We start from the raw sequence: 25,332 nt of genomic DNA, 5'->3' as shown, positions 1-25,332 counted from the left end.
AAGTAACATCACCTTTTTTCGCAGATAAAGCCTCCCTACCTTCTCGAGAAGACCTTATCGACCCGGTTGAGTAATCCGAGGCGACTTCTCGGCGTCACCTCTTCGATTGACTGTTCGTGCGGACCTTAACGACTGGAGAGGCCAAAATACCGTTTCCCGACCTGTTTCGGCAACAAACGATCGGTGGGGCATAACAGTCAAATGCGAAACGGTCACCGATGACAGTAAAATGCCCTCAGCCAGACTAGCGTGGATGATGTCTTGATTTGTTCATAAGATGAAGTCGAGAGAAAACCCCAAAGTCAACATATCGTGCATGGAACACCAGGCGGGGCGAAAAAACGCCCAGGGAGTGGTGTTCTGGATCGACCCAAGAATCCGGTTCCGTGTGGAGCACTGCCGTTATGGGGGTATAGGCCGTCTTCCACCGTGCCTGCATACTCCAAAAATCAACGGGGACTGGCCACACTCGTGATGATTGCTTCTTCACTCCGTTGAAGATGCTCTATTTGGTTGCAGGCAAAACCCCTCGCTCAACGTTGATTGGGTATACTGGATCGATGCGACCTGGTTCTTCGGTCTATTCCAGTGTTAGCCAATACCGTTATCCGTCATGGTGAAACGAAAACCTCGGTCTGTCTACATACAAACCAGGAAGGTACGTGGGACCGTCGATTGACAACGTGTTGTACAGGTGCCTCGTCTTTTTTGCAACGGCTGAACACGGGTTTTTAACCCGCCGTCAAGCAACCAGACAGACCAGGTCTAGGCAACATGCAGGCTCATGGAATGACTGACGTCAAAGACATGGCTCGTCTTCTGTCGCTCAGAGTCTTAAATGCGCAGTTTCCACCAGAGATCGCTTCGGACAATAGTGATATTGCGAGAAAGTAACTTTTGAAAACGGGTCACGCATTAATCATGGGCATTGGGTTTATTCTGATATCGTTATCCTCGGTTATTGGACGCGTTGTGAGTTCGCGGCGCTTCTCTGGAAAGTGGTCTCGACGCTCTCCGCCCTTGCCCCTAGGCACCTATCGCAGTCAGCTAAGTAGCATCTCCATTGTCGGAAGCAAGCCTGTCTTGGGATTGTATACAGAGCCTTGTGGACTGTGGATGATTGAGAATAACGGGCATTTTGACCTCCTCATCTTCACGGGATAAGTCAGGCTCCAAGGCCCTGTGGTAAAAATCCTGCCGTCACTCGTTCATGAAGTGGTTTTGCCGATCGAGCAAAATACCCAACACGCGGACAAGAGACACGAACAAGAGCTTGGTTATAGGCAGTGATCCGGCAGTCATAATTCAGGAGTTGAAAAACGAAGCGAAAAAAATAGATGAAGAGGGGCAACGACAGCTGACGAGCACAGTGTGACGCCTAGATCATTTGGCGCCAATCGGAAACCCCTTTTAGGGAAAGAAAACAGATCCTAACGATTTGATGGGGCTCCACTCAACGTTTTCCGAAGTACCACAAGGCAGAACCACATGTATCAACTTCCGGCCAAAGCCTAATTTGCAGGCCTGTTGCGCGTCGGCATGAAGACCAGTGATCCTCAGTTCATGCAGGGATGAGACGGTGAATCACTGAGGTCATGACGGACTGTGTGGCTTGACGAGTGCCTAATACGGGGTGGCTCCGAAATCAGGTCACAACACCTAAGCCCGGTCTATCCCAACACTCATGTTCAGCCTCACTGCCTGTGACAGTCCTCACGGTTGAGTAAGACCTCTACAAATTTTCAGTTGGCACTCCAAGGGTCAACTTCGCGCTTCCTTCGGGGGTCACAAATGTACAGATGGCCCAACCCAGAAGTTCACCTATTGCATAGATCTTAGGATGATCCGGATCTTAAGAAGATCTGGGAACAGACATGATAATACCCTATGGTCAGCCTTAAGAGGTGACGGTCGTGGTCACAATGGTAAGACGTAGGATCACCAACAAAGAAGTTCCGTCCCACTCCTGTTGATGGATCGGCATGGTCCAAACAGGGAAGTCTACTCAAAGCAGTACCCTGACAAAACGTACTAACGGCAACGGATAAAACCCTACATGGGCTATTCCCATATCGTGCCTGCCCTGGGATCGGATGCTAGGGCTAATGCCGCAGCAGTCAACTTCCAATTAGCGGTCCTCGTTGGCCGCCGGAACGTGTTTTCGTTTTCTCTCTGTTTTTTGGGTCCGCTCGCTTGGAAATGGTTTCCGGCCGCTGTGGAGTTTCAATTTGCGGGATGCTTCGCATGAACCCTCTTTTTGAGTCACTCGGTTTGTCTCCGAGAGATGTCTGTCTACTATCTGTCTCGTTGTCTCTCTCATTGGCTGTCAATGGCTGTCAATGGCTGTCAATGGCTGATCTTGTGTTTGGTATGGGACCGCATTACCGTGTCCTGTACAGGAGCTAGCGCGTCGTGGTGTATTTATACAGGCGCCCCATCCTGCTCATTACCTGAAGACTGGGGTAGCGCGCGTCTGCAGGTGATGCTCATTTGTTGTGGTGAACATCTACAGCTAGTGCGTCTAGATATCAGCAATATGACGGATATCATGGTTTGAGGAGTGTCATCAATGTGCATTTGACGTCTATGGTCTGCACAAAACAGCGGTACATCCGGGACCATCCACAGTCAGACAAATTACGAGTACACGGGAAGACTTTACTGTCTGTTAAGGTCGTTGGGCATCCATGGGTGGGCATTCAACCAGGGGGACATCGTACTGGCCCACATATACAATCTACATTACTATCAGTGCAACTGGTCCTGTCAACTGTCAACTGTCAACTGTAAAAACTTGATACCGACCTAGTCAGTCTAGTCACTTTTCATCCCCGAGGAATGTACAAATATATATATTCTTTCTTCCCTTATTATCGCATGATTATATCTACCTTTGTCACACTCCCACCCATCATACTCCGTATAAAACACACAGTAAGCATTACAACCCAAATCAGGCAAATTCCAACCCATTCCTCCGCAGGGATGTTCATCAACGTTAGCTATACACGATATAGAACCCTCCCTCCGACCTCCTGCCCCCTACACAGCTATCCTAATATAAACCAGCACAATAACCACAACAATCTCCATACAATATATATCCCAGAGTCGACAGAGGACGATAATACCACATCTCGGACATTTACTCTAAAAAATATCCCGCCTCGTGTAGCGGAGAAGGAGTAGCAGCAACAGGAGCGGACCACCCCTTGCCACGTACATAGTAGGTACAGACCGAGGAATTGACCGCGATCCCTTGCTTTACTTGCTTCACCAACACATATCTGTGTTTTGATTGCATTAATAACGTTATAACGTTGTGCTGGCACAGGGGAAAGTACGCTAAATCAATGATAGCCTGTTTGATAATGCTATATCCATCTAGTATCTACCGTGCTTATACTACTCGTGCCTCTTTTCAAGCGGAAGACGGTAGATAGACAGTATGTAGGAGGCACGTAGGGAGAAGATAAATAAATAAATACTCACCAGGTAGGAAGTGATACATACCAGGTAGATTCACCGCGAACCCTACATTCTTCATAAACCGCTCATGAAACAATCTCGACCATCACTAGTGCATTGCTTGTATGGTGGATATACACCGTACGCATCTATTTACATATCCATCTATCTATCTATCTATCTATCCACCTATATGTGTGTTCACAACTGGGATACACCAAACCAAACTGGATATAAACATGAACCACAGCCACAGAACAGATCTAAACAGTCGATGAGGGTCAATGGATAGAATGCAGTGAGTGACCCGGTTGCCTTTTCCTCCATCCCATGTTATCCTATCCCCATACACCCAATTCCACGACACGATCCAGCCAACCCCTTGATTGCAACTGAAGGAAGGGGATTCAAGGGGTATACGTACTTTTTTTTTTACTACTTACATATCTTTTCTTGCTCGTGGTGTAAATATCTCCTATTACCTATTCACTTCCTTCCTCTTCTTCTTTCTCCTTCCAACCCCAATCCAATCCATCCAATTCAATCCAATCCAACCCAGTCCAATCCACTTCAATCCAATCCAATCCAATCCAACCCAACCCAGCCCAACACACCATACCATACCCACACCCACAGCACTGGCAAGTGGCCATCAACAGACACATGAACATCTACTCCATCCTCCACACAACCACCACCACCAAACCCATCCGCAAAAACCGAAAAGCAAAGACCAAGACCAAGACAAAGATGCACCTCTCAGGCAAATACATCTCCACCCTCTGCCTCCTCGTGACAGGCATCTACGCCCAGGCCGGTCCGTCTGGCAGCGACACGGGCAATACGCTCTGCTTGGGGAGCTGTGCGGATACGAAGGAGGAATTGTCTTGTATGGGTGGGGGGGTTGCTACTGTATGTTTTCTCTCTTCTTCTTACTTTCGCTTCTGGAGGGATATACATTCTCTCTTTCTATATGTCTCTGTATTGGAAGGATGGAGTCAAGAAAGAAAAAGGCAAGGTTAATGATGATACTAATGTGAGATACAGTTCCGAGAGAAAAAACAATGCTGGCTGTGCTGCCACAACGACGACCATTTGGATAAGTTTGCGGACCGCACGGATGATTTCGTGGATCATTTGGAGGATGTCATTCCTAATCGGGCTGCACATGTGTAGATCTTTCACTAGATGATCAGGGAGGGAGGTTGTTGGTTGGTTGGTTGATATTGCATTTGCTGGACGGAGTGGTGGGGAGGGAGGTTGTTATATTGGTATTGGTTGGTTTGGGTGGAGAGGGTGGTTGTTGATATTGATATTGGATAATATTGGATGACATTGGTATTGGTGGAGAGGGAGAAAGGGAGGTAGGATCAAGGGATTGGAGATCTATTTATGAGTTGATCTGTATCTGATAGGATAGACCAGTTCATTCATGAGTTCTATTCTATTCATCATCTAGTCCGTTGAGTCTTTCTCATATATTTCATGATTGGTGTGGTTGTGTAGTGTAGTGTTGGCATATTACTGATTATCGGAGTCGTGATAGACTTTAATCCCTAGATGGATCTACCATAGTACGGTAGATACATACTCGAAACAGTCGATACAGAATACAAAAAAATATCCAGTCATTCGCTCAAGTTATCTAACCATTCGCCTCGCCAAGTCCGTGCCATAATCTATCAATTCAAAAACAAGAAAAAAAAACATCGCCAGCTAGTCCATCATCCGTGAGGTCATATCATTTTCCGTCCCTTTCGCCATTCAGATATCGAGCGATATCCAAGATAAGTGATAACAAAGTGTGAAAAGAAAGTCAAGTACAGGGGAGACCCCTACTGGGGAAGGCTCGAATTCTTGCCCACGATCGTAACCGGGGTGCTGGACGGTTCCTTCCAGACGGCACTGTTGGCCGGGAAGATCGATCCCCCGTTGACATCTGTGGAGAGACCCCGAGGTTCATCCACAAGAGGTACGACGAGCTCCACGCCCTTCGTGCCACTCGTGCTGCCGGAGAACTTGTGCCGGGGAGGCAACGGGCGATGGCTCATGTAGTCCGATGCACTGCTGCTGAGCGAGGAGGCCACGGAGGACGGCGTGTGGATCAGGGAGGGCGGAGCGCCGGTGGCACTGAGGGTCGACAGACTGCCGGAACTGTGGTGGTCGGCTTTGCGGCGCACGGGGATCGGTGCCTGCGTGCCGTGGAACTGGGACAGGTAGGTCCAGGCCTCGGAGCTGGCGGCCGAGCCCGGGATCGGTATTACCGGCTTCCACTCGGACGGGTCCTGATCTACCTGGACCTCGTACATCTCACTCGATAGCCGCGCCGGCGTGTAAACCGGAGCCTTGGTGGGAACCATTGGCGGCACGATAGTGCGAGGGGACATCGGGGGAGAAGCAGGAGGGGAGGTCGGAGCAGACATGGAGGAACTGGAAGAGATGGAGGCGGAGAGAGGTTTGTGGGAATCTTTGCGGCGGCAGCTATAGAGGTATGAGTATACGGTCAAGATCGACGAGGTGGTCCGGATTAAATAGGCTGACCAAAGGACAACATAAGAAGAAAAAGAGTCATACCTTTGACTGCAATATAGTAGAGAATTATCCGGAACGGTTATCTGCCTCTCACACATGGCACTGCAGATAATTGGTCAGCGGGCATTCGATAAGGATCCATCCATGCAAGGATGTCCACAAGCAACCCTGATAAGAATCACCAGGAGAAAACCAGAAACATACCAAAAGTTCAAAAAGCTGGCGGCCATCTCGAACTCCTCGTCGTCGGTGTGGTCGACCGTTGTTTGCTTGACGGGCGCGGCGCCCAACTTGGAAATGGAGTGGTTCACAGAAGATGTGCCTTTCCGATGGAGAGCGGGGCGTGCGGGTTTCACCTTGGCAGCATTCGAGCCCGAGGGCGAGCGACGGTGGTGAGAGGAATGATGTCCCTGGGCCATGGATGGCGGTGAGGGTTTATGTATCGATGCAGCTTATCTGAAGAGGGTACCTTGCGGCACGGTGGATTGGAGCGGTGGAGCCAGACGCTTCCCCTGAGGCGGAGGGATGCAGGCCACGATATGAGGGATTTGCGGCCGGGTGTGAATCGAATTGTCTCAGACCGGTCGAAAATGGCTTGTGATGGATCCAACTATTGCTTGGTGGTTTCCCCGTCGGAGAATAAAAAGCCAACGGTATGTGGTGGAGCAGCGAGGAAAGAATGCCCGTGGGGTACAGAATTGAGAGATTTAACCGCTGGACGGGAGAGGCAAAGGGCAATATGAGGGACTGGTGAGAGGACCCGCGGCGATAAGCTTTGTAGGATTATCTGCAGTGGCACGTTAGTCCAGGATTCCAGCAGGCAATTAGGGTGACTAGTTGGGGGGGAGATAGGCAAGAGTCGGTATCTGGTGGTATTATCCGGAAGGATGGGGAGATAAGCAGAATCTACCTATACTCAATTGAGACGTACCTGAGGGTTCTTTTCTTTTCTTTCTTTCTTCTTTCGTCTTTCTTCTTTCTTCGTTCTTCTTGCTTCTTTTACTCTTTCCTTCTCTTCTAGTGAACGGTTATATCAAGGGAGGAGGTCAAGTGGGTAGTGATGAGGACCGATGACGAAGGATGTGCCGGGAAGATCAATTAATATGAACGAGGGGCGGCGTATATTAAATGAACGGTATAAGGATAGAACCAAACACCAGGGGATGGGAGGGACCGGGGTGGTTATGTACTTCCACTTGAAGAGATCGGAGGAAGGGGGATGGATTCTAGAACGAGATATCCACTGGGGATTGACAGACCCAAGCACGTCAATGGAGAGAAGGTGAACAAGCAGAAAGAAGCCGGGAATGAAGAGAGTGATTGGCGAGGAGGAAAGAAAGATGGAGTCACGCCATTGTTTCAGGTCGGAGGACGGTCTAGACCCGGGTGTGTGGCCTGAGGCAGGAGGGCATCCAGATAACGCGCAATCTTGCTTACTTCACCACCTTCTCTATATTTAGAGTCTGTCGTGTCTTGACTCTCTGGTTCAGGTGGAGTCAAATCGGGTGAAATGCACTCTTTATAGAGATGGCGTTCATCCTGCTTTGTGGGAGTTCAAGCCGACCAGTGTGGACTGATGGTAGTCTACAATCTATCTATCTTCCTTCTGATCCCTCACAAAGAACAGACTAAATCAATCAACAAATCAATCAAGAAATAAACAAATAATATTAACCGACCGAACCACGCTTATCTAGATCGCACAACCTGGCTGGTGATGCGGGGCTGCCCTATGATTTTTCTTCCTAAATTCGCCTCCCTCTAGACAATCATTCGGGTGACATTCCTTCCTGACTGGTCTGGAACCTCTATCTTCTATCACCTTCTCTCTAACACATATAATATATCTTTATTATCCATGTGGCTACAGCGGAAATTCCAGTTAACTCTACAAAAAAAAAAAGAAAGAGGAAATATAAACAGCGATCTGTGCGGTCTGATCAACCCTCTCCAGATCCAATCATGGTGCCACCCTGCCCACCAAGCAGGTTTCTCCTGACCACGGTGGACCACACACACACACGAACACACACACGTCGCCTCCATTCGTGACACCATAAATCCCTCGAATGGTGGCCAGACCATGAGACAAATAATCACTAACCCGACTAACCCGACAGAATCCCGTCGCCCGAGGTCAGTGTTTTCACGAATAGAGGGAAGGGAAAGGAACGGAAAGCAGGAATAGCGATCATTGTGTGCCTCCCCACCCTGCCCAGAAATCCCCAACCAACACATCCAATCGTCGGCAGAGTTGGACTCCAACAAGGGCGCTAGGTACAGCCCGAGAGGGGTCGATGATGAGGATAGACGTATGTAAGTACATAATGGAATCCATTGAACGACAGGTGTGGAAAATCTCGGAACAAATCATGGTTCAGGATTCAACTATGACAACCAGATTTCCACCTGAATTTCACTCTGGATTCTCACTTCCCGTCCCAAGGATCGGCGCTTCGTAAGGGCGAAAATTGAATGAAATCAACGAAAAAACAAGATTTGCCTTGTTTTTTTTTTTCTCATCTGCGTTATCTGCACACTGCTGAAGAACCACATACTTGATACCGTCCATGTTCAGAGACCCTGTCGCGCCAACGGCGCCTATCTCCTGAAAAGCAATCTATCCCATACCAGCCTTGCAGAATGCCTAGTGCACGGGTGCATGTGCATGTGCATGTGCATAGGCTCAGAGAGGGTCGTGTGCAGACAAAACCAAGAAGACCACTGTGGGTCTTCTGATGAAGTTGGTCTTCCACTGCTTCATCTCGACGAGTCGATGGTGGGGGAAAGTGGGTAACCGCGGATGTCATTAATCTCGTCCTGGGTGACCCTTTCAGCGTCGATCCGTACAGATTGTGATTGACTGGGGATAGATTATGATGTGGTTGTACCAGAGTATGAGGAGCAACAGACCCTATGGACCGTCTCTATTGATAGTATGTGAAAAATTACTAACAAATGAATCATCAACCACCAATTACTCTATACAACTACATACACCAACTACCCAATACAGTAATCTACCATCCCATCATCATCTCAGTCCATCATCTCAATCTAGAAACTAGAAACCACCTAGAACCAAATCTCCATACTTTCCAAAACCCTAGAACCAAGCCAAGAAATCCCCACCCCGACGCCCCTCCTTCCAAACCAACTAACCAACTCACGGAACCTGGCCACAATCCCGCGCCACACCGCAACATGACAACAACATTCTTCACGCCCCTCTTACTCGATACATGCATACTGCTTACTTACACAGTTAGTAACCTCGGCTGAAGATCCGGAGAAGCGGAGTACACTCATTTCGAGGGTTGAGCTGCTTCGGTTCATGTATGGCGGTATAATAGGTGGCAAGAAAAACCACTCGGCTACGGGAGATAATTAGGCACTTCTGAGCTCTGTGGGTATCTTTCTATGCCGCCTTATATTGCGACATTTTATGGCTCAATATGTTATATGTTTCATGGTTGTGTAGATACTGTGGGAGGACTGATGAACGGTCAGATTGATGATATTGATAAGTCTTGTGATTATGGAAAAGTTGCGAATAGTTACATATTATATATAAATTTATCTAAATGTATACATTCAAGACAAATGAAGAACCACAAACAGGTCAGCTGACATGTTGCACATCTCTCACTCTCCCCCATCTCAGTTCCCACGCCGCCATCCAAACCACCACGGCCTTTCGACCCATCTCAAGCGTGCCTTGGCTTTCATATACTACGCTCCCGTCCTCCGAGTTCTATCCTGCTAGCAGAATTCTCTAGACTAAGCAAGGATCAATCATGAACAAGCAAACACGAATACAGTCAATCCCTCCAATAAAAAGCAGGGGTCTTGATCACGAAATCCATGCGGAATCTTGTCTGCAAAATCGCAGCAGAATCAATCAACTCACTTACCACCCTCGAACTACACGCGATGAACGTCGACGATGAGGTGTCGCCCTACGGCTCGACAACAGTTACAGTCGAAAATTTCAAAAAAAGGAGGCTGACTGCTACTGGGCTCCTGCTGCGACCAATGCAAGACTGAGGTTGGTGGTAGGGTATGACTTCTGACACTCGATAGGAACGGTCACTCCCCGCTTCACTTGTGGAATATTGGGGGATTGTCAGTGTAAGACGAATTGCTCTCGCTATCCCTTGAGCACGTCATTCTGCAACCCTTCAATCATCTCGAACAAATAATACGACATCTATCCGAAAGGTCCAGCATGGGTGGCACAACTGCAACTGCACAGCTAGACCTACCCCTCGACAAGGTTGTTAACCGCCCTCCTCGCCGTCCTCCAGAAAGAGACACAGTGATAACCGATCAAAGCTGAGAACCAAGGTTCACCAAGCATCTGGAGGAGCAAAATCATCACGATTCTGACATGCCCGTTGGCGGCAGATTCCATGGACGGCAACGACAACGCTATACTTCCGCAGAACGTATATCTAAGCAAACCACTCACCTAACTATCCAACGCACCGAAATGCATGCCCTACACCTTCCCAGAGCTTCTAATCGTACTAGCTAAGCCGTGTCCCTAACCAGAACCCCATACAACTTAGTCCATTGAAGCCCTCCAGGCTAAAACAGTAGAAAAACCCAAGCAAGCCCCACCTCGACGCCCCTCTTAATTAGATTAACTGACTACGTAACCCCCCGGAACCTGCCCACGATTCCCGCGCCACACCGCAACATGACAACATTCTGTCGCAATACAAGATAGTGCACAAAAGGGGACCCACAGAGCTCGGAAGTGGCTAGATATCTTTTGTAGCTGAGTGGTATTCTTTGCGTCACATTCTTTATTCACGCCCCTCCTACTCTATACATACATACATCCTTACTTTATCCTCGGCCGAGATCCGGAGAAGCGGATTATCATAATAGCTAAGGTTAAGCTTTTGCAATCCTTGCGTAGCGGTATATTATAGCTCGTTGTCATAGTTATATTTCGTGTGGTTGTGTGTTAGGGCTCTTTACTATATATATATATACATACATATATATATTATGACAGGTTTTTGGTCGTGAAATAGGGTTATGGGGGATATTTGTGGGCTCACCTTTTGACACAATTTTGTCTTTTGTTATGGTGAGAGGTGAGATAAGATGGGTTGGTCGATAGGGAGGTAAATCCGAGTAGGTCAGGTACCTAGTACATGATAGGTAATGCATTTAGTGATGGGGGAGGGTTGATATTGATGATTAGCTAGGGTTAAGGTAATGTTGAGATATATTAGGTGTATTAGAGATAAATGAATGCATTGGGTATCATAAACATAAAATAAACTATAGTACAACTCGACACGGTGGACTTCAATAGCCCTGCACAGGCTTGTCCTATTTATCCACCACCATTGGATCACCATCAGATGACCCGGCAGCAGCAGTGACCACGGGTGTCGACGCAGGTGCACCGCCGGCGCTCTTCGTGTCACCCTCCTTGTCCTTTCCTGCAGACTCCTTCCCTGTAGACTCCTTCCCTGTAGACTCCTTTCCCGCAGACTCGCCCTCTCCCGTCTCCGTCTCGCCCTCCTTGGGCTCTTCCTTGGGACCACCTAGGAACCGCGCGGGAACTCCCTTTGCAGCCACCCCGACAGGGCCTACGTAGCATCCGAGCATAGGACTCCACTGGTACTTTTGGTCGACGGTGTTGTGGATCTCGCGATAGGCGTAGGAGTTGGAGAATGGGAGGGAGGTCTCCTTGTGTCGGTAGCGCGAGGGGAGTGATGTTATGACACAGAGAGAGGATGAGATTTCTGTTTTGTCGTGTTAGGTTGTTTTTTGTTTCAAGAGGGTATTGGGAAGGAAGGGGCATACTTGTAAGCCGGGGAGGTTTCTTCGCGTTGAAATAGATGCTGAATTCGCGGCTCTGAGCGGTTTTCTCGTCGAAGTCTTCCAGCACGGTTAGGCATCGGCCGGCTTGTTCGACGACTGCGGGGGGAGCGGGGATTTGGGGTTGTGGTGGTGCCTCTTCGGCTGCCGCAGTGAGTGGATCTGTTACTGTTCCGGGAGATTTGTCGTCTTCAGTTGGTGCTGGCGTGGTTCCTGGAGGGACGGACTGCGCTGGAGTGCCGTCTGGGGCAGCTCCAGGAGAAAGCTTTTCAGGCTCTGTAGGAGGTGCTGCGTTGGGAGGTGCAGCGGGAGCTGTAGGAGCAGGGGTTTCAGTAGTAGGGGTTGCAGAAGCTGCTGCTGCAGGTGTAGAAACTGCATCTTTGGTCGCGTCGTCAGTTTTGTCTCCCTCAGGAACAGGTTTCGGCTGCGATTCTGCGTTCACAACAGGCTCTTTCTCCGACGCGGGTTCTTTTGTCGTTTCCTGTGTCTCCGGCTTCGTGTTGTCGACAGTGACCGCGGGTTCATTCTTATGCTCTTCATCAATGTCCATTCTGTCTGTAGTGCTATCTCCCTCTTTCTCGGACTTGTGTGAATCTAAATCCTGAGTTAAACCTTCCTTTGGAGCAGCAGCATCTGACCCGGCAGGTTGGGCTGGTTCCGTTGGAACATCCTTGGGTTTCGGCGTTGATTCGCGGGCAGGTTCTGCAGGGGCATCCGAGGGCTTGGGTGAGTTTGCCTCTTGGACACCGTCCGTTTTCGACGCATCGGTAGGGACAACCTCAGGCTGCGGGGCTTCCGTCATGACAGCATCCTCGGGTTTTGGCGACTTGGAATTTTGCACATCTCCGTTGGATGCATCATTGGGGGTGCTGTTAGAAGCCTGTGTAGATTCCATAGTGGTACCAACCTCTGCAAGCTTTTCAGATCCTGCAGAGCCGTCAACAGTGGGATCGACGTTTGCCCCTGCTGAACCCCTCGATTCTTTTGGAGCATCCTGCACCTGACTTGGCTGTTGGTCCTGAGAAGCGTCTTGGTTCTGCTTCGTCGAGTCTCCCTCGGCCGGCGTTGAGGCAGTAGGATTCTCAGAAGCCGAAGGGGCAGTCTGCGACGGGCCTGGCCCAGTTCCCTCAACACCCGGTTGCCCTGGCACACTCTTGTCCTCCTTTTCCGATTTCTTGCTCTTCTTCCGCGCAGGTTCTTCCTTTTCCGGCTTCGGCGTAATGTCGACTTTGCCCAGACGCGTCAAGCGACCATCAGACCACGTAGCAAGGCCACTCCAATAGGACATGACTGGACCTTGCAGGCGCCGATTCTGAAGCGCTTCGATTTTGGCCTTTCTCTCCTCCGCTTTTCGCTTCTCCATCTCCTCCCATAGGTTGAGACTCTTGCTGTTAACTCTTTCGACGCGTTCCGCCTCTGCGAGACGCTCAGCTTGGGTCATCTCCTTGGGCTTGAGATGGGCCTTCCGCTTGGCGGCTTCCTCCATGGTGGCGATCAGTCGAACCCGCTTCTCCTCGCTGTCCTTGAGCCGCGCGTGCGTCATTTCCTTATTGTACATTGTCTGCCGGCGGGAGGACGATCGGGTAGGCCCTTCATCAGGCGTCGGGATCCACGAGATTCGTTCCGACTTCTTCTTGGGCCTGGGGGGCGGCGCTGCTGTGGGTACGGCGGTGGGATCGATCTTGACCTTTTTCCGGGCGATCTTAAAACGGAGGTCCTCCTGGGCGCGTCGTTTCTTCTTTTCGGCCTTCTCCTCCTTTTCAATTTGCCGCTCGCCCTCATCGTCGCCCGGCCGGGCGTTCGGTCCTTGATCGTCGTCGTCGGAAGAGGAATCAAGGGCCATATCGTCCTCCTCGCCGCCTCCCATCTCTATCTCGTCAAACTCCTGATCATCATCCACTTCTTCGAACAGAAGGGCCAGGTCGTCGTCTGCTTCGGCGTTGAGAAGGGCGGACATGTGACGACCGGCCGTGCTGCGCCTCGAGCGGCCCTTGATGAGCGATTCCACCGGCTCTGCATCCTCCGCCGAGGACGACTGATCTGTGGGATCATCTGCCATGGTTTATGACTGTGACGCGGTATAAACTCGTAGAACGCGAAGAACCAATCGATGTTCGAGGGGGGTACCGGGGGAGTGACACCCGCGCGACCTTTGGGGGGGGGGGGGGGGGGGGTTAAGTAGTAGAAAGAGTGGTACACAACTCAATCTCGTGGCTGCTTTTTGTGTTCAAATTCAAACTGTGACGAAGACGGTCGATGAAGGTGGCATTATATACACATCGAGTGAGGTATTCACATCGAGGAATGATGACAGGCTTCGGAGCAAACCGAGGGACAGAAAGCTGTGGCCAAAAGTGAAAGCCACCAAGGCGGTGTGGGGATTGACGGCAAATGACTAGGCGGTCTGCTCAGTTAGTAGCCTGAGGCATTAAAAATGTGTACTTTCGGTTTGCTACGGGGCAATTATTCTTTATTCCACTTGGTAGCCAGTGTATATATATTGCATATTTGAGTTTGAGGACAAAGAATCCAAGTAGTCGTGGGGCACCGACTTCGCGACCTCCAAGTCCAGGTCCAGGTCCCAGTAAAGATTGGGTCAGGTACAAGCACACTCACTATCGCGGTACCTGAATGACACTGGACTACGGATACTGCTTCTACTAGTAGCAGTCTCAGTGCCTTTCGCTCCGAAACGTTTTACACTTTAGTCAATTCTCTCCCAGCAGTAGACAAAGATGGTGGACTGCCTGAAACCACCGTAGAGTGGCAGGGGCCGGCACTGCAGACGGGGAGATGAACCCTTGCCAGGATGGCGACAAAGAGCGCTCAATCCCTTGCGTCTGTGGCCATCGCGATAATATATCCGAAAAGGGGTCCAACATGGTTCTTGCCGGACGATCTCACACCATCGTCCAATGGGATTCCCGATGTCATTTCAACGAGGCCGCGTCGACCTCCCAAGCCATGTTGTCCCAGGCTTTGAGACAGACGCATGCGGTGAGCGATGCTATCCAATATCCATCAGCTTATTCCAGCGAAACCCGGATAATTACATTCTGCGCCCTGTTGTATAAGCCAAAGAGTGTGCGTCCCATCGCCTACAATCCAAGACCGTGTCAAGCACCGGACGGTCCGCTGGAATGCGGGGTCTAGTTAGTGTTCGAGACGTTTCAAAGGTGCCAATCATTCCCGGTTCTGCGAACTAGAACTAGAGGCCTCCGACGGTCCTTGGGCTGAACGGGACCCCGTGGATCCTCAATCCCTCCGTGTTTCATCTCAGCTGTACTGGCTAGGTGCTCCTCAGGCCAGATCATCCATTAGTTATACTGTTGCTCACCCGCATATGAAGCGGGTAGGACCCTGATTTGGCCAGCTCGGCATTGATTTAGAAGCTAGGTAGTAGGCAGTATTCATTTGATTCTCTATGGTAGGGTAGATAGCATGGTCGGGAATTGGGACAGGATTGAAGCTCCAGCTCCACCTGGCTGGAGAGAAAGAACCTTTGATTGTGTGTTTGCAACCTCAGGCAGAACTGTAGGTTTCCTTGATGCAGCCGATACGGAGTAGTGGTCGTTGATCTCCTGATCCCGAGCAGGGTCTGTCGGAGAAAAACCACTATATCCACCGATTAGTTAGTTGATGAAATTGTCCGATCATCATGGTCTGTATAATATCCATGGATGGATATAACAGTAATAGGTACCTATGTGTTCAGCTGGACAGTAAGTGTATGATGTCCCTGTGGCTATCCACTTCCATACAGTTTATTACCGACTCGTCAGATATACCATGGGCGGTATCAGCGACATGATGACCTGTCTGCAAGTCAGAATGATGGCAGATCGACGAACTACGGCGGTCATACCAACATAATCATTTTATTACTATGATTATCCTCTTCCTCTGCTTGTTTCTACAATCCGTCCCGTGGCAGTGCGAGTATCTGCATCAGACATATAGTAGATACTGGGTACTGTGTACTCCGTATTCTCAATACAGAGAAACCACTAGTAAGCCAACTAACCAACCAGATATGACGTGCAACCATTGTCGGTCCTCAGGCTCCCATACTGACTAAGTCCTCTCTTCCTCTCTTCCTCTCTTCCTCTCTTCCTGTCTGTCTCTGTCTCTCTCTGTGTGTCTCTCTCTCTCTCTCTCTCTCTCTCTTTCTCTCTCTTCTCCATCCTCCTTGTTCTTCCTTTCATCCTCCCTTATACTATTTATATTCTTTTTCCTTTTTTTCCTTATCCTTTTTTTCTTCCCTGATTTTTTCTTCTTTGCATCCCCCCTCCCTCCCCTCTTCTTTTCCTAATCGCATCTTCTTCTATTCATCTGTTCGAATAATTCGTCTTGATCCAATTAGAGATCCTCTTTTTGCCTTCTATCTCCCCCCGGAGCTCGCGCAAATTTGGTTCTTTCCAGCCACCTTAGTCCCGCGATATTCGATCGTTTTCATCGTCACGTCGTTTTTTTTTCTCTCTGGCTGGATTTGACAAGGACTGTCTACCTGCGAGCCGATCGGGCGGTCGAGTGATTAATCTTAGTTTTTGATTTCTTAATCCTGTCGCGGACGTGGTTGGATTTGCACACGAACCCGAATCCATCCTCCTCGGTATTGAGTACCGTTGATGCCTCAACGGACGGCAGTCCCTACGAGCGTCATACCTGTCGCCTAGTCTTCCCCCGACAATTCTCGATCGCTGTCCCAGCTTACGTATTGGTTTTACCTGACACCCACCGCTCGACCCCGCCAACGAGCGTTTCATCTCCTGGCCTCGACGCACAGAACGAATTCCGTCGGTCCTCCATCGCAATCGGTCACTCATTTGCCTGTCATCTGGGGTCCTTCTGTGGGCGTTTCCTCACACCTGACCTTCGAATTCCTGTCGAGAGTGTTTTGTTTTGTCAACACCTGGTTGTCTCGGGGCAAATTGCCGGTTAAGCCGACATCTGCCTGTTTTTGACCCACCACACCCCCCCGAAGCTAGACTTCCGCGCTCCGAAACAGTTTCTCTAGGATATACGTGCCCACCCACCTGAGGTGGAAGGATATAATCTGTAATGTTACCTGTGTCCCGACCCGAGGGCCATATGAGCCTCAACTACATTCCCACGACCCAGCCCATGTCCGGGACCTCCACGGGGCGCAGCTCGCCCAGTGATCTGTCGGCCTCCTCCGCCGTCAAGTCGCCGTTCGGATCCGCCAACAGCCTGAGTGGCGCCGCCGGTTCAATTGGAAGCGCGAGAATCGGGGCTGGATCCCCTTCGCACGGTGATATCGGAGCTCGCTTGTTTTCGAAACGGTAGGTCTTTCCTCTACTTTTCTTCGATTATCATTATTATCCTCGGTAGTCGACTGACTGATTTTTCACCGGCAGAGCTCGAGAGATCCAAGCAGAGGAAGGTGTCGCTCCGAGTATCTGGGGTCCCCCGACTAGTGGCCACTCCACCCCCCTGCGTGAAAACATCCCCGAATCCCCGAGTCAGGAAGGATTCCCAGATCTGGTCCCGACCTCAAGCGGGCCGGTGGGTAGCTCTGGTCGGAGGGCGAGGGCCGGTACGGTCCCCTCGAGATTCTCGCCCGTCAATTCCCTCAGCGAGGCGAATCTGCAGCAGCCCTACCTATCTCAATCCTCCCGGCCCACGCCGTCGACGAGCCCCTTCCGCCCTTCCGGTGTGCTCGATGCCGGTGTCAAACCCGGGCCCGCGGCGGGCGGCAACGGAACCGGCTCTCTGTCGCGTCTTCGTGCCGGTTCGATGCCCCAGAGGTCCAACTTCCTAGGATCATCCAGCCCCTTTGGCCACTCCCTGTTTTCGACCAACTGGTCCACCGGCCGCGAGCGAGCGACCACCCTCTCGAGTATCCGGTCGTCTGAGGGTCCCGCCTCCCCGAGCCAGTCGTCCTTCTCAAGAGATGGCCTGACCGATACCGATGTGAAAACGCTGGACTACTTGGGTCTTGCGGAGCCCCCCCAGCACGGACAGGGCCTCGTGCGACCGCCGATGGACGTCCTCCTTCAACAGCAGCAACAGCAGCAGCAACCGTCTTCGTCCCTGCCACCATTGTTGGCTGAGCTGGCGATGATGAAGAATAACAACCGGATCCGGTCCTACTCCGTCAATGCCAAAGAAAAATACGCGGATGACGAGGACTTGGAGTATGAGAACCGCTACTCGCAGATTCCCTCCGGCTCCGTCACGCCGTCCGCGGCAGCTACTGCGGCCCAGTTGGCTGCGACCCAGGCCCAGATCCACCAGCACAATCTCGCCGTCCAAGCGTTCACCAACCATCCGTCGATCAATCGCCCTCGTGCCCGGACGGCGGGGATTCTGGAGGCTCCTCCTCAGCGCTCGTCGATCCGGAACTATCTCGCCACCCCCTCGCGCCTCGAAAATAGCTTCAGCGCGGCCGATTTGAACATCGCCGAGCACGGCGAGTACGATGAACTGTCCGAGGCCGTGCAGTTGCTGCAGCTGGGAGGCGGTGCGCCCAACATGGGCATGCGCTCGGCCGGCGAGATGATCGACGACAGCAACCAGGATGGTCCAACCCGCGCCTTGTGGATCGGCAGCATTCCCGTCTCCACAACCGTGACTTCTCTGGAGGCGATCTTCAGCATGTATGGCAAGATCGAATCCACCCGTGTGCTGACGCACAAAAACTGCGGCTTTGTCAACTTTGAGCGCTTGGAGAGTGCCATCCAGGCCAAATCGCTGCTGAACGGCAAGGAGATCTTCCCCGGTGCGGGCCCCGTCCGCATCGGATATGCCAAGGTTCCCGGTACCTCTGCGTCTGGCACGCCCGGGGCCAATGGTCTCCAGTCTTCTCCGACCCCGGATTCCCACGTCAAGGGCGACAGTGTCGAACGTTCCGAGGGCGGGGCCGGTGTGCCGGAGATCCCTGCCCTCCCCGACCTCCAGCCGGAGATGGTGCAGATCGTCAAGGAGTTCGGAGCGACCGAGGAGGATGCGCTGAACATCACCGCCAGCATCCAAGGTGCCATTGCCTTCCGGACCTTTGAGGACGAGATCCCCCCCGTCCCGGAGCCCAGCCAGACGCGGATCTTCGATGCCCCCCGCCTCCGTGACATCCGCAAGCGGATCGACAACGGAACGTGCCTGCCGCAGGAGATCGAGGAGATCGCCATCGACATGCTCCCGGAGATCGCGGAGCTTGCCTCGGATTATCTCGGCAACACGGTCGTCCAGAAACTCTTCGAGTATTGCTCGGAGTCGACCAAGGAGCAGATGCTGGTGCAGATCGCCCCGCACATGGCGGAAATCGGCGTCCACAAGAACGGCACCTGGGCCGCTCAGAAAATCATCGATGTCGCCCAGACGCCGGCGCAAAAGCAGATGGTGGTCGATGCTCTTCGCCCGTACACCGTCCCCCTCTTCCTCGACCAATACGGAAATTACGTGCTGCAATGCTGCCTTCGCTTCGGCGCCGGGTTCAACGATTTTATCTTTGAGACCATGCTCAGCCGCATGTGGGAGGTGGCTCAGGGACGATTCGGCGCCCGGGCCATGCGGGCCTGTTTGGAAAGCCACTACGCCACCAAGGACCAGCAGCGCATGCTCGCCGCCGCGATCGCCCTCCACAGCGTGCAGCTCGCCACTAACGCCAACGGCGCTTTGCTGCTGACCTGGTTCCTGGACACCTGCATCTTCCCACGCCGTCGGACCGTTCTGGCGCCGCGACTGGTCCCTCACCTGGTTCCGCTGTGCACCCACAAGGTCGCCTACTTGACCGTGCTCAAGGTCATCAACCAGCGGAACGAGCCCGAGGCTCGGGAGATCGTCCTGAAGGCCCTGTTCTTCAGCCCCGGCGATGAGGTTCTGGAGAAGATCCTCGGCGATCAGACGTCGGGAGCCACTCTCATCTTCAAGGTTCTGACCACGCCCTTCTTCGACGAATCCATGCGCGCCGAGGTGGTCAAGAACGTGTCCAAGGTCCTCACCAAGTTGAAGGCCACCCCCAGCCAGGGCTACAAGCGCCTGATGGACGAAGTGGGGTTGTCTTCCCGGAGTAGTGGTCGGGACAACCATCACGGACGGGATCACGGAGCCCACGCGTCCAACTCAGAGAAGCACTCTCACCGTGCCAACGCCCGGCAGGGAAACTCCGGGTTCCCCACCCAGCCGGCCGTAGAGCGGCAATACAACGGGCAATTCGTCCCGGGCATGCTCCCTCCGAATCTGGACAGCGTTCGCGGCGTGGGGTCCGAGCCACCCGCCGCCTCGCCGTATGATTCGTACGCCGTGAACGGACTGAACGGGCTTGGTGCCTCGGGCACTCTGAACCCGCTGAATGGCATCGGCGGGGCTGGCTTCAGCCAGGATCCGTTGATGTCTTTCACTCCCCAGCAGGCCCAGCAGTATCAGGCCTACGTGGCTGCGCAAGGTCGCGGCGTCTCGCCCTCCGGTCTCTACCCACCTCTGACCAATCCGGGCTACGGCTATCCCGGCGGATCGCCCGAGAACCTCCGGTCAATCCCGAGCCAGGCCCCGCCGGCCCCGATGAACCCGGGACCCGTGCTCAACCAACCACCACCCTACGCACCGCAGCAGTTCAGTCCTGTGATGGGCGCATCCCAGATGTATCAGTACCCTCCATTCTATTCGCAAACTCAGCCGACCCAAGGACAGTCCGCTGGGGGACGTCGCGGACGAGTAAGTCCTCCCTTTTCTCTTTTCGATCCCCCGACAATCCTGAAATCCGGCTAATATCTACCCAGCGATAAAGTGACACACGAAACAAAAATTTTTTTTTTTTCTAATTTCGAATTTGACTTCCATTTTCTGTATAAAGTTTTCTGTCTGTCATTCGATTTTGATATGTGCCCCATTCAACTTGTCCGTGGGGGGGGTACAGGGAGAAAGTAGGATGGTTTTTCAAGTTTATATGCACGAAATGACCCTTATTAACGCCTAGAACGACGCTGGATCGTCTTGGAAAGAAAATGGGGGGTGTGTGGTGGTTGAAAGCGATAGGAAGCGAAAAGAAAAGTGATCCGGTTTTTTTTTTTCTGTTGTTTTATTTTTGAAATGCATGGTGGTGTCGTTCAAAGGGGTTCCTTATTTATTTATTCATTATTATTATTATTATTTTGGATGAGTAGATGGATGGGTGTGAGAGTTTTGAAGGTTCTGATGAGTATGAGTATGAGTGTGTATGGCTTGCATGTATGTATGGTTATTAGAGTCAATGGTCTGTGTATGTCTGATAGTACCCCGTAGTACCCCGTAGTATACCGTAGATATAACGTAGTGTAGTATCCAAACGACCCTAATGGACAGCGAAAGACTAACTCTGGAGTAGTACTCTACCTGTAAATAGAGACAAATCCCAGACAATACCATCCCGATCTCAATCAACAACCTGTTTATACAGACAGACAGGAGGAAAGTAAGTCCGCAGCCGGCTATATCTTCAATCATCTTCTTATCTGATATCAGACCAACAATCCATAGATACAGTACCTATATTGGCATATAAAAACAATCAACAATGAATGACGAGGATGATGAAAAACACGCCCACCTCCCCTGCCATCCTCTACCACAACGAACAAGACACGATCTTCCTCGTTGATATACCCACTTCTATAGCGCTTGCGCAGGAGCTTTCGCCTCTACAACTACAATATCAACTACAACATCAACAATATCCCCAACAACTCTCACAAACAAAACCACAAATATCAAGAAGACAACCCCCCAAAACCCTCCTCTCCAACACACCTCTAACCAAACCATACACGACACCAGAGCCCAAAACCCCCGCCGCCAGAAACAGGGTTCTGGCGCGCATTCCACCCGCCGAGAGAATCTACCATGGGGAGATTATCGCGCCGGTTGTGCAGCGTGCGATGAGCGAGTTGAGGGGGGGTTTGGGTGAGGGTGGGGAGTGGTGTTTGAAGCGGCGGATTCCGACTGCATCCACCAGGAGTGGGCTGGAAGAGGGAGAGGTAAATGGAGATGGCTCAGCCTTGCTGCATCCCCGGAAGAGGAGACGCGCAGCAGCAGCAGCAGCGCATGATGACTGCCAGTGCGGATCTCTGGGGCAGGGAGTTGAGTCTGGGTTTGGGGATGAGGCTGAAGCGCCGCTGATTCTTTCTCCTGGACCTGGTGTCAATGCGTTTGGGTCTGGGGAGGATGTTAGTTGTGTGTTGGTGAGGAATACTTCTGCTGAGGAGGCTGCTGTGAGGGTTGGGTGTGTGGGTGGTCCTCCTTCTCCTATTGCTACTACCACTACTACCACCACCACTCGTAGTAGTACTACTGGTTATAGTGACGGTGATGATAAAAAGCACACCCACACATATTCAATCCCACCCTCATCAACCTTCCTCTCCACCCACCTCCCTCTCTCCAACCCCAACCACAACGACAATCCCATCCCAAACCTCCCCCCTACCCAAAAATTCAACCTCATCCTCCTCGACCCGCCCTGGACAAACCGCTCCGTCCACCGCAGCGGACACTACCACACCCAGGCTCACAATGACAGCAATGGCTTAACGAGATACATACAATCTCTCCTTCAAACACACCTATTACAACCCTCTTCCTCTTCTTCTCCTTCTCCAGAGACCCACAACTCCAACCACAACTACAACCAGAATCAGACCAAGAACCAAACAACACCATCTCTAGCCGCAATCTGGACAACCAACTCGTCCAAAGCGCGCACCGCAGCACACTCCGCTCTATCAAGCGCAGGCCTCGTCGTCGTCGAGGAGTGGATATGGGTGAAGATTACTTCTGCGGGTGAGCCCGTCTCGCCGGTTGATGCGCTTTGGAGGAAGCCGTATGAGGTGCTTGTCATTGGCTGCTTTCCTGGTTTTCCATTGGATAGTGGTGGATCGCTTCGGTCTTTTAGTTCTGCTTTAGATGATGATGATCCTGCTCTAAACAATGTTAATAAAGATGGCATCAAGCGCCGCGTGTTAGCAGCCGTCCCAGACGTGCACTCGCGCAAACCCAATCTTCGAGAGTTGTTCGAGAGGGTGTTCTTCGTGGACTGTCAGTATTCTGCGATGGAGGTGTTTGCGCGCTATTTGACGGCTGGGTGGTGGGCTTGTGGGGATGAGGTGGTGAGGTTTAATGAGGATGTTTGGTGGGCTGCAGCTGCAGCTGATTTGGATGATTTATAGCTATAGCCTATCTAGGTGTGTATTGTATGGATGGATAGTAAGGATGGAAATACAAGATTGGTGATTGGGAGGATGCGATGCGATGGTGTTCCTCCCATGTACAACATAGCAACATTCCTTTCCTTTCCTCTCCTCTGAACAAGAAAGAAAGAAAGAGATCAATCAAAAACAGCCCCCAAACTAACCAAACTAAACCTCAAATCGGGATTCCCACCATCCGCCTCCGTCTTCAAAAAGCGTCTCACACCCAGCCCCAGAGCCCTCTCACTCAACGCATCCTCCCCCTCCTCCAACCTCCCCCTCTCCAACGGGCCCTTTCTTCGCCCATCCAACTCCCACAGCCGCCCATCCTCGCCCTTCACAAACGCCACAAAGTGCAAGTCCACGCTGTCCTCCGCCCCAGGCGCAGCGGTGTCGCCCAGGCGCGCGGCGTCCGCGTGCGCGCTTTCCAGCGCCTTGCTCTCGTAAAGCAAATCTGCGCGGGCCACAGGCGGGAGTGGCTCCGCCTCGCGGAGGAGGGAGTCCAGTGCGGAACCGGGGAGGATGTGGCGGCGGGGTTCGCCGTTGGAGACGGAGTGGAGGAGGCCGATGAGACCGCAGGCGTTGCGGATGGTTTGCTTGAACCAGGTTACGGGTTCGGAGGGCCCGCTGCCGGTGTATTCTGCGAGGGGGGCGTCTTCGGTGCGTCGGCCGGCTTCGTAGGTGGGGGAGACAGGGAAGACGAGGAGGAGGGCGTGGGAAGGGCGCGGGACGAGCGCGAGGAGATCGGGCTCGTCGATGGAGAAGACGTCTGTGAAGCCTAGGGTTGGGGGGAGGCCGAGTTGGTGGACTAGGTGGGACATTACTTCGGGGTTGTTTTCTGGGGTTGTTAGTTTGGTTTTGGCTTCGAGAGGGGTGGATGAGGGGGTGGCTTACCGAGGGGCACGAAGGCCTTGCTGGTGTTGGGGACGTCTGGGTCGCTCATTTTGGGTGGTTGTTGTGGTGTGGATTGGTGATGAGATGAGATGGTGGTTGATGGCAAGTTTATTGTAGTGGTGAAGAGTGAGGGGTTGCGGGCTGGAGGCGGTGCGGGGAGTTTGGCATTACGTAGTTTGTCTACAGTAGCTCACTAGTTAAGTACGTTTATATACTCTAACAACATCAAATATTACGGGGGAATGAGTATCTATATAAAAGAGCCTATATTCAATAGGTTGAATTGTATTTCTCCGGCATATATATAGTTTGCCTGTCCTGTTGGGGCAACTCGCATAGGGTCATCAATTTCAAACGGATGTCCCATTGCCCTCGTTGATGGTCTCTTGCACATAGATATGTTTGGCAGACTGATGCCCTGGTTTCTGTTATCCTGGGTTCCATTCTCTGAAGCCAGGCCTAGCAAGTGTACCGCGGGCAGGGGATTCCTTCGCAATGACAGCAAGCATCCCTTTGATTTCGGTTCAAGGCTGGCGATGAATGCCACGCGAGATTTTCTAAAGTAGTCACGCTCGATCCAGCGAGCTCATTATCGATATAGAGTATAATTTCGCAATCCCAACCACAACCGTAGTAAAGCAGTGTCAGACCGCTGTGAAGCATCAGGCTGTAAACTTAGTGGTCGAGATTCAAGCCGAACTCTTATCGTTACCACCACTTGAACCATGCATCTAAGCATATCATCATTAGCCAGACCCTTATACAAAACCAAGGGAGAAAAAACTAACCGCCTCAGCAAATCTCACCCACTCCTCAACCCCCCTAACAAAAGGATCATCGGCCGCCGGCATGAACTCATGCCCCCAAACCATGACATCTTGAAACGTCGCCTGTTTCTCTAGAACCTTAACCGGCTCTTCCGGTTCAGCTTCATCTACTGCATTGTTCTGCGCCGGCCGGATAGTCCGCTCCGTTGGGGTCGCGACGACGCCTTCGTATCCCTCCGGGACGGCAACGCGTCGGCCTCGGAGTTTACGGCCACGGAAGTATGCGGTTTGACTGGTTTGATCTGCGCCTTGTAAGTATTGCGTGCAAAGCAACCTAAAAGATCGATCGACACTTTTAGAAGGGCTGTCTACCTTTTTCATCGGCCACAGGACTCCAGTACCGGCCTATCGACTTCACAGAGCCATTGTGGTGGATGCGGCAGGGGAGGACATTGGGTGTGCAGCTTTGAGTAGCGGAGTCCACTTCTGACTCGGAGGATTGTGTTTTCGAAGGTTGAATGGCGAACATGATGGCTGTGCTTTGGTCTGGTGTTTGTCGATGAAGATCGCAGAGTCGAATCTGGGGCAGACGCGACGGAGGGCCGCGTTAAGTGCCGGCGCCATTCCGTTTTGGGTAATATTTTCAT

At 51.8% G+C, this 25,332-nt stretch overlaps 7 protein-coding genes across 7 annotated transcripts; 3 read left to right on the top strand and 4 right to left on the bottom strand.

The window, feature by feature from the left end:
• Positions 1-3,977: 3,977 nt before the first annotated feature.
• BDW47DRAFT_102981 (uncharacterized protein) lies at positions 3,978-4,861 on the top strand. The gene is made up of 2 exons (XM_024811966.1): positions 3,978-4,380; positions 4,516-4,861. Exons 1-2 carry the CDS (start codon positions 4,132-4,134, stop codon positions 4,642-4,644), a joined length of 378 nt encoding a protein of 125 aa, XP_024673739.1. The 5' UTR covers positions 3,978-4,131; the 3' UTR covers positions 4,645-4,861.
• A 391-nt stretch (positions 4,862-5,252) lies between these two features.
• On the bottom strand, positions 5,253-6,744 carry BDW47DRAFT_12063 (uncharacterized protein). The gene is made up of 3 exons (XM_024815516.1): positions 6,205-6,744; positions 6,043-6,102; positions 5,253-5,949 (listed from the first exon to the last, which is right to left on the bottom strand). Exons 1-3 carry the CDS (start codon positions 6,417-6,419, stop codon positions 5,304-5,306), a joined length of 921 nt encoding a protein of 306 aa, XP_024673738.1. The 5' UTR covers positions 6,420-6,744; the 3' UTR covers positions 5,253-5,303.
• Positions 6,745-9,701: 2,957 nt separating this feature from the next.
• On the top strand, positions 9,702-10,540 carry BDW47DRAFT_102977 (uncharacterized protein). The gene has a single exon (XM_024811965.1). It carries the CDS (start codon positions 9,865-9,867, stop codon positions 10,045-10,047), a length of 183 nt encoding a protein of 60 aa, XP_024673737.1. The 5' UTR covers positions 9,702-9,864; the 3' UTR covers positions 10,048-10,540.
• Positions 10,541-11,306: 766 nt separating this feature from the next.
• Positions 11,307-14,007, bottom strand: BDW47DRAFT_12017 (putative signal transducer). The gene is made up of 2 exons (XM_024815453.1): positions 11,830-14,007; positions 11,307-11,768 (listed from the first exon to the last, which is right to left on the bottom strand). The coding sequence occupies exons 1-2, from the start codon at positions 13,901-13,903 to the stop codon at positions 11,350-11,352; spliced, it is 2,493 nt and encodes an 830-aa protein (XP_024673736.1). The 5' UTR covers positions 13,904-14,007; the 3' UTR covers positions 11,307-11,349.
• Positions 14,008-16,788: 2,781 nt separating this feature from the next.
• On the top strand, positions 16,789-20,740 carry BDW47DRAFT_11994 (putative RNA binding protein Jsn1). The gene is made up of 3 exons (XM_024815420.1): positions 16,789-17,147; positions 17,223-20,517; positions 20,583-20,740. The coding sequence occupies exons 1-3, from the start codon at positions 16,906-16,908 to the stop codon at positions 20,586-20,588; spliced, it is 3,543 nt and encodes a 1,180-aa protein (XP_024673735.1). The 5' UTR covers positions 16,789-16,905; the 3' UTR covers positions 20,589-20,740.
• Positions 20,741-22,832: 2,092 nt separating this feature from the next.
• Positions 22,833-24,000, bottom strand: BDW47DRAFT_11984 (ubiquitin carboxyl-terminal hydrolase). Its single transcript, XM_024815407.1, has 2 exons — positions 23,919-24,000; positions 22,833-23,862 (listed from the first exon to the last, which is right to left on the bottom strand). Exons 1-2 carry the CDS (start codon positions 23,965-23,967, stop codon positions 23,162-23,164), a joined length of 750 nt encoding a protein of 249 aa, XP_024673734.1. The 5' UTR covers positions 23,968-24,000; the 3' UTR covers positions 22,833-23,161.
• A 607-nt stretch (positions 24,001-24,607) lies between these two features.
• On the bottom strand, positions 24,608-25,214 carry BDW47DRAFT_124397 (ribonuclease H2 subunit C; the record flags this gene model as incomplete). Its single annotated transcript, XM_024816245.1, has 3 exons — positions 24,608-24,649; positions 24,707-24,987; positions 25,058-25,214. The coding sequence occupies 3 exons, from the start codon at positions 25,212-25,214 to the stop codon at positions 24,608-24,610; spliced, it is 480 nt and encodes a 159-aa protein (XP_024673733.1).
• Positions 25,215-25,332: the final 118 nt, after the last annotated feature.

The sequence above is a fragment of the Aspergillus candidus genome (assembly GCF_002847045.1).
Source record: "Aspergillus candidus strain CBS 102.13 unplaced genomic scaffold BDW47scaffold_12, whole genome shotgun sequence".
NCBI lineage: Eukaryota > Fungi > Ascomycota > Eurotiomycetes > Eurotiales > Aspergillaceae > Aspergillus > Aspergillus candidus.
The sequence above is the reverse complement of the archived record's forward strand: the minus strand, read 5'-3'. Positions and strand labels throughout refer to the sequence as shown.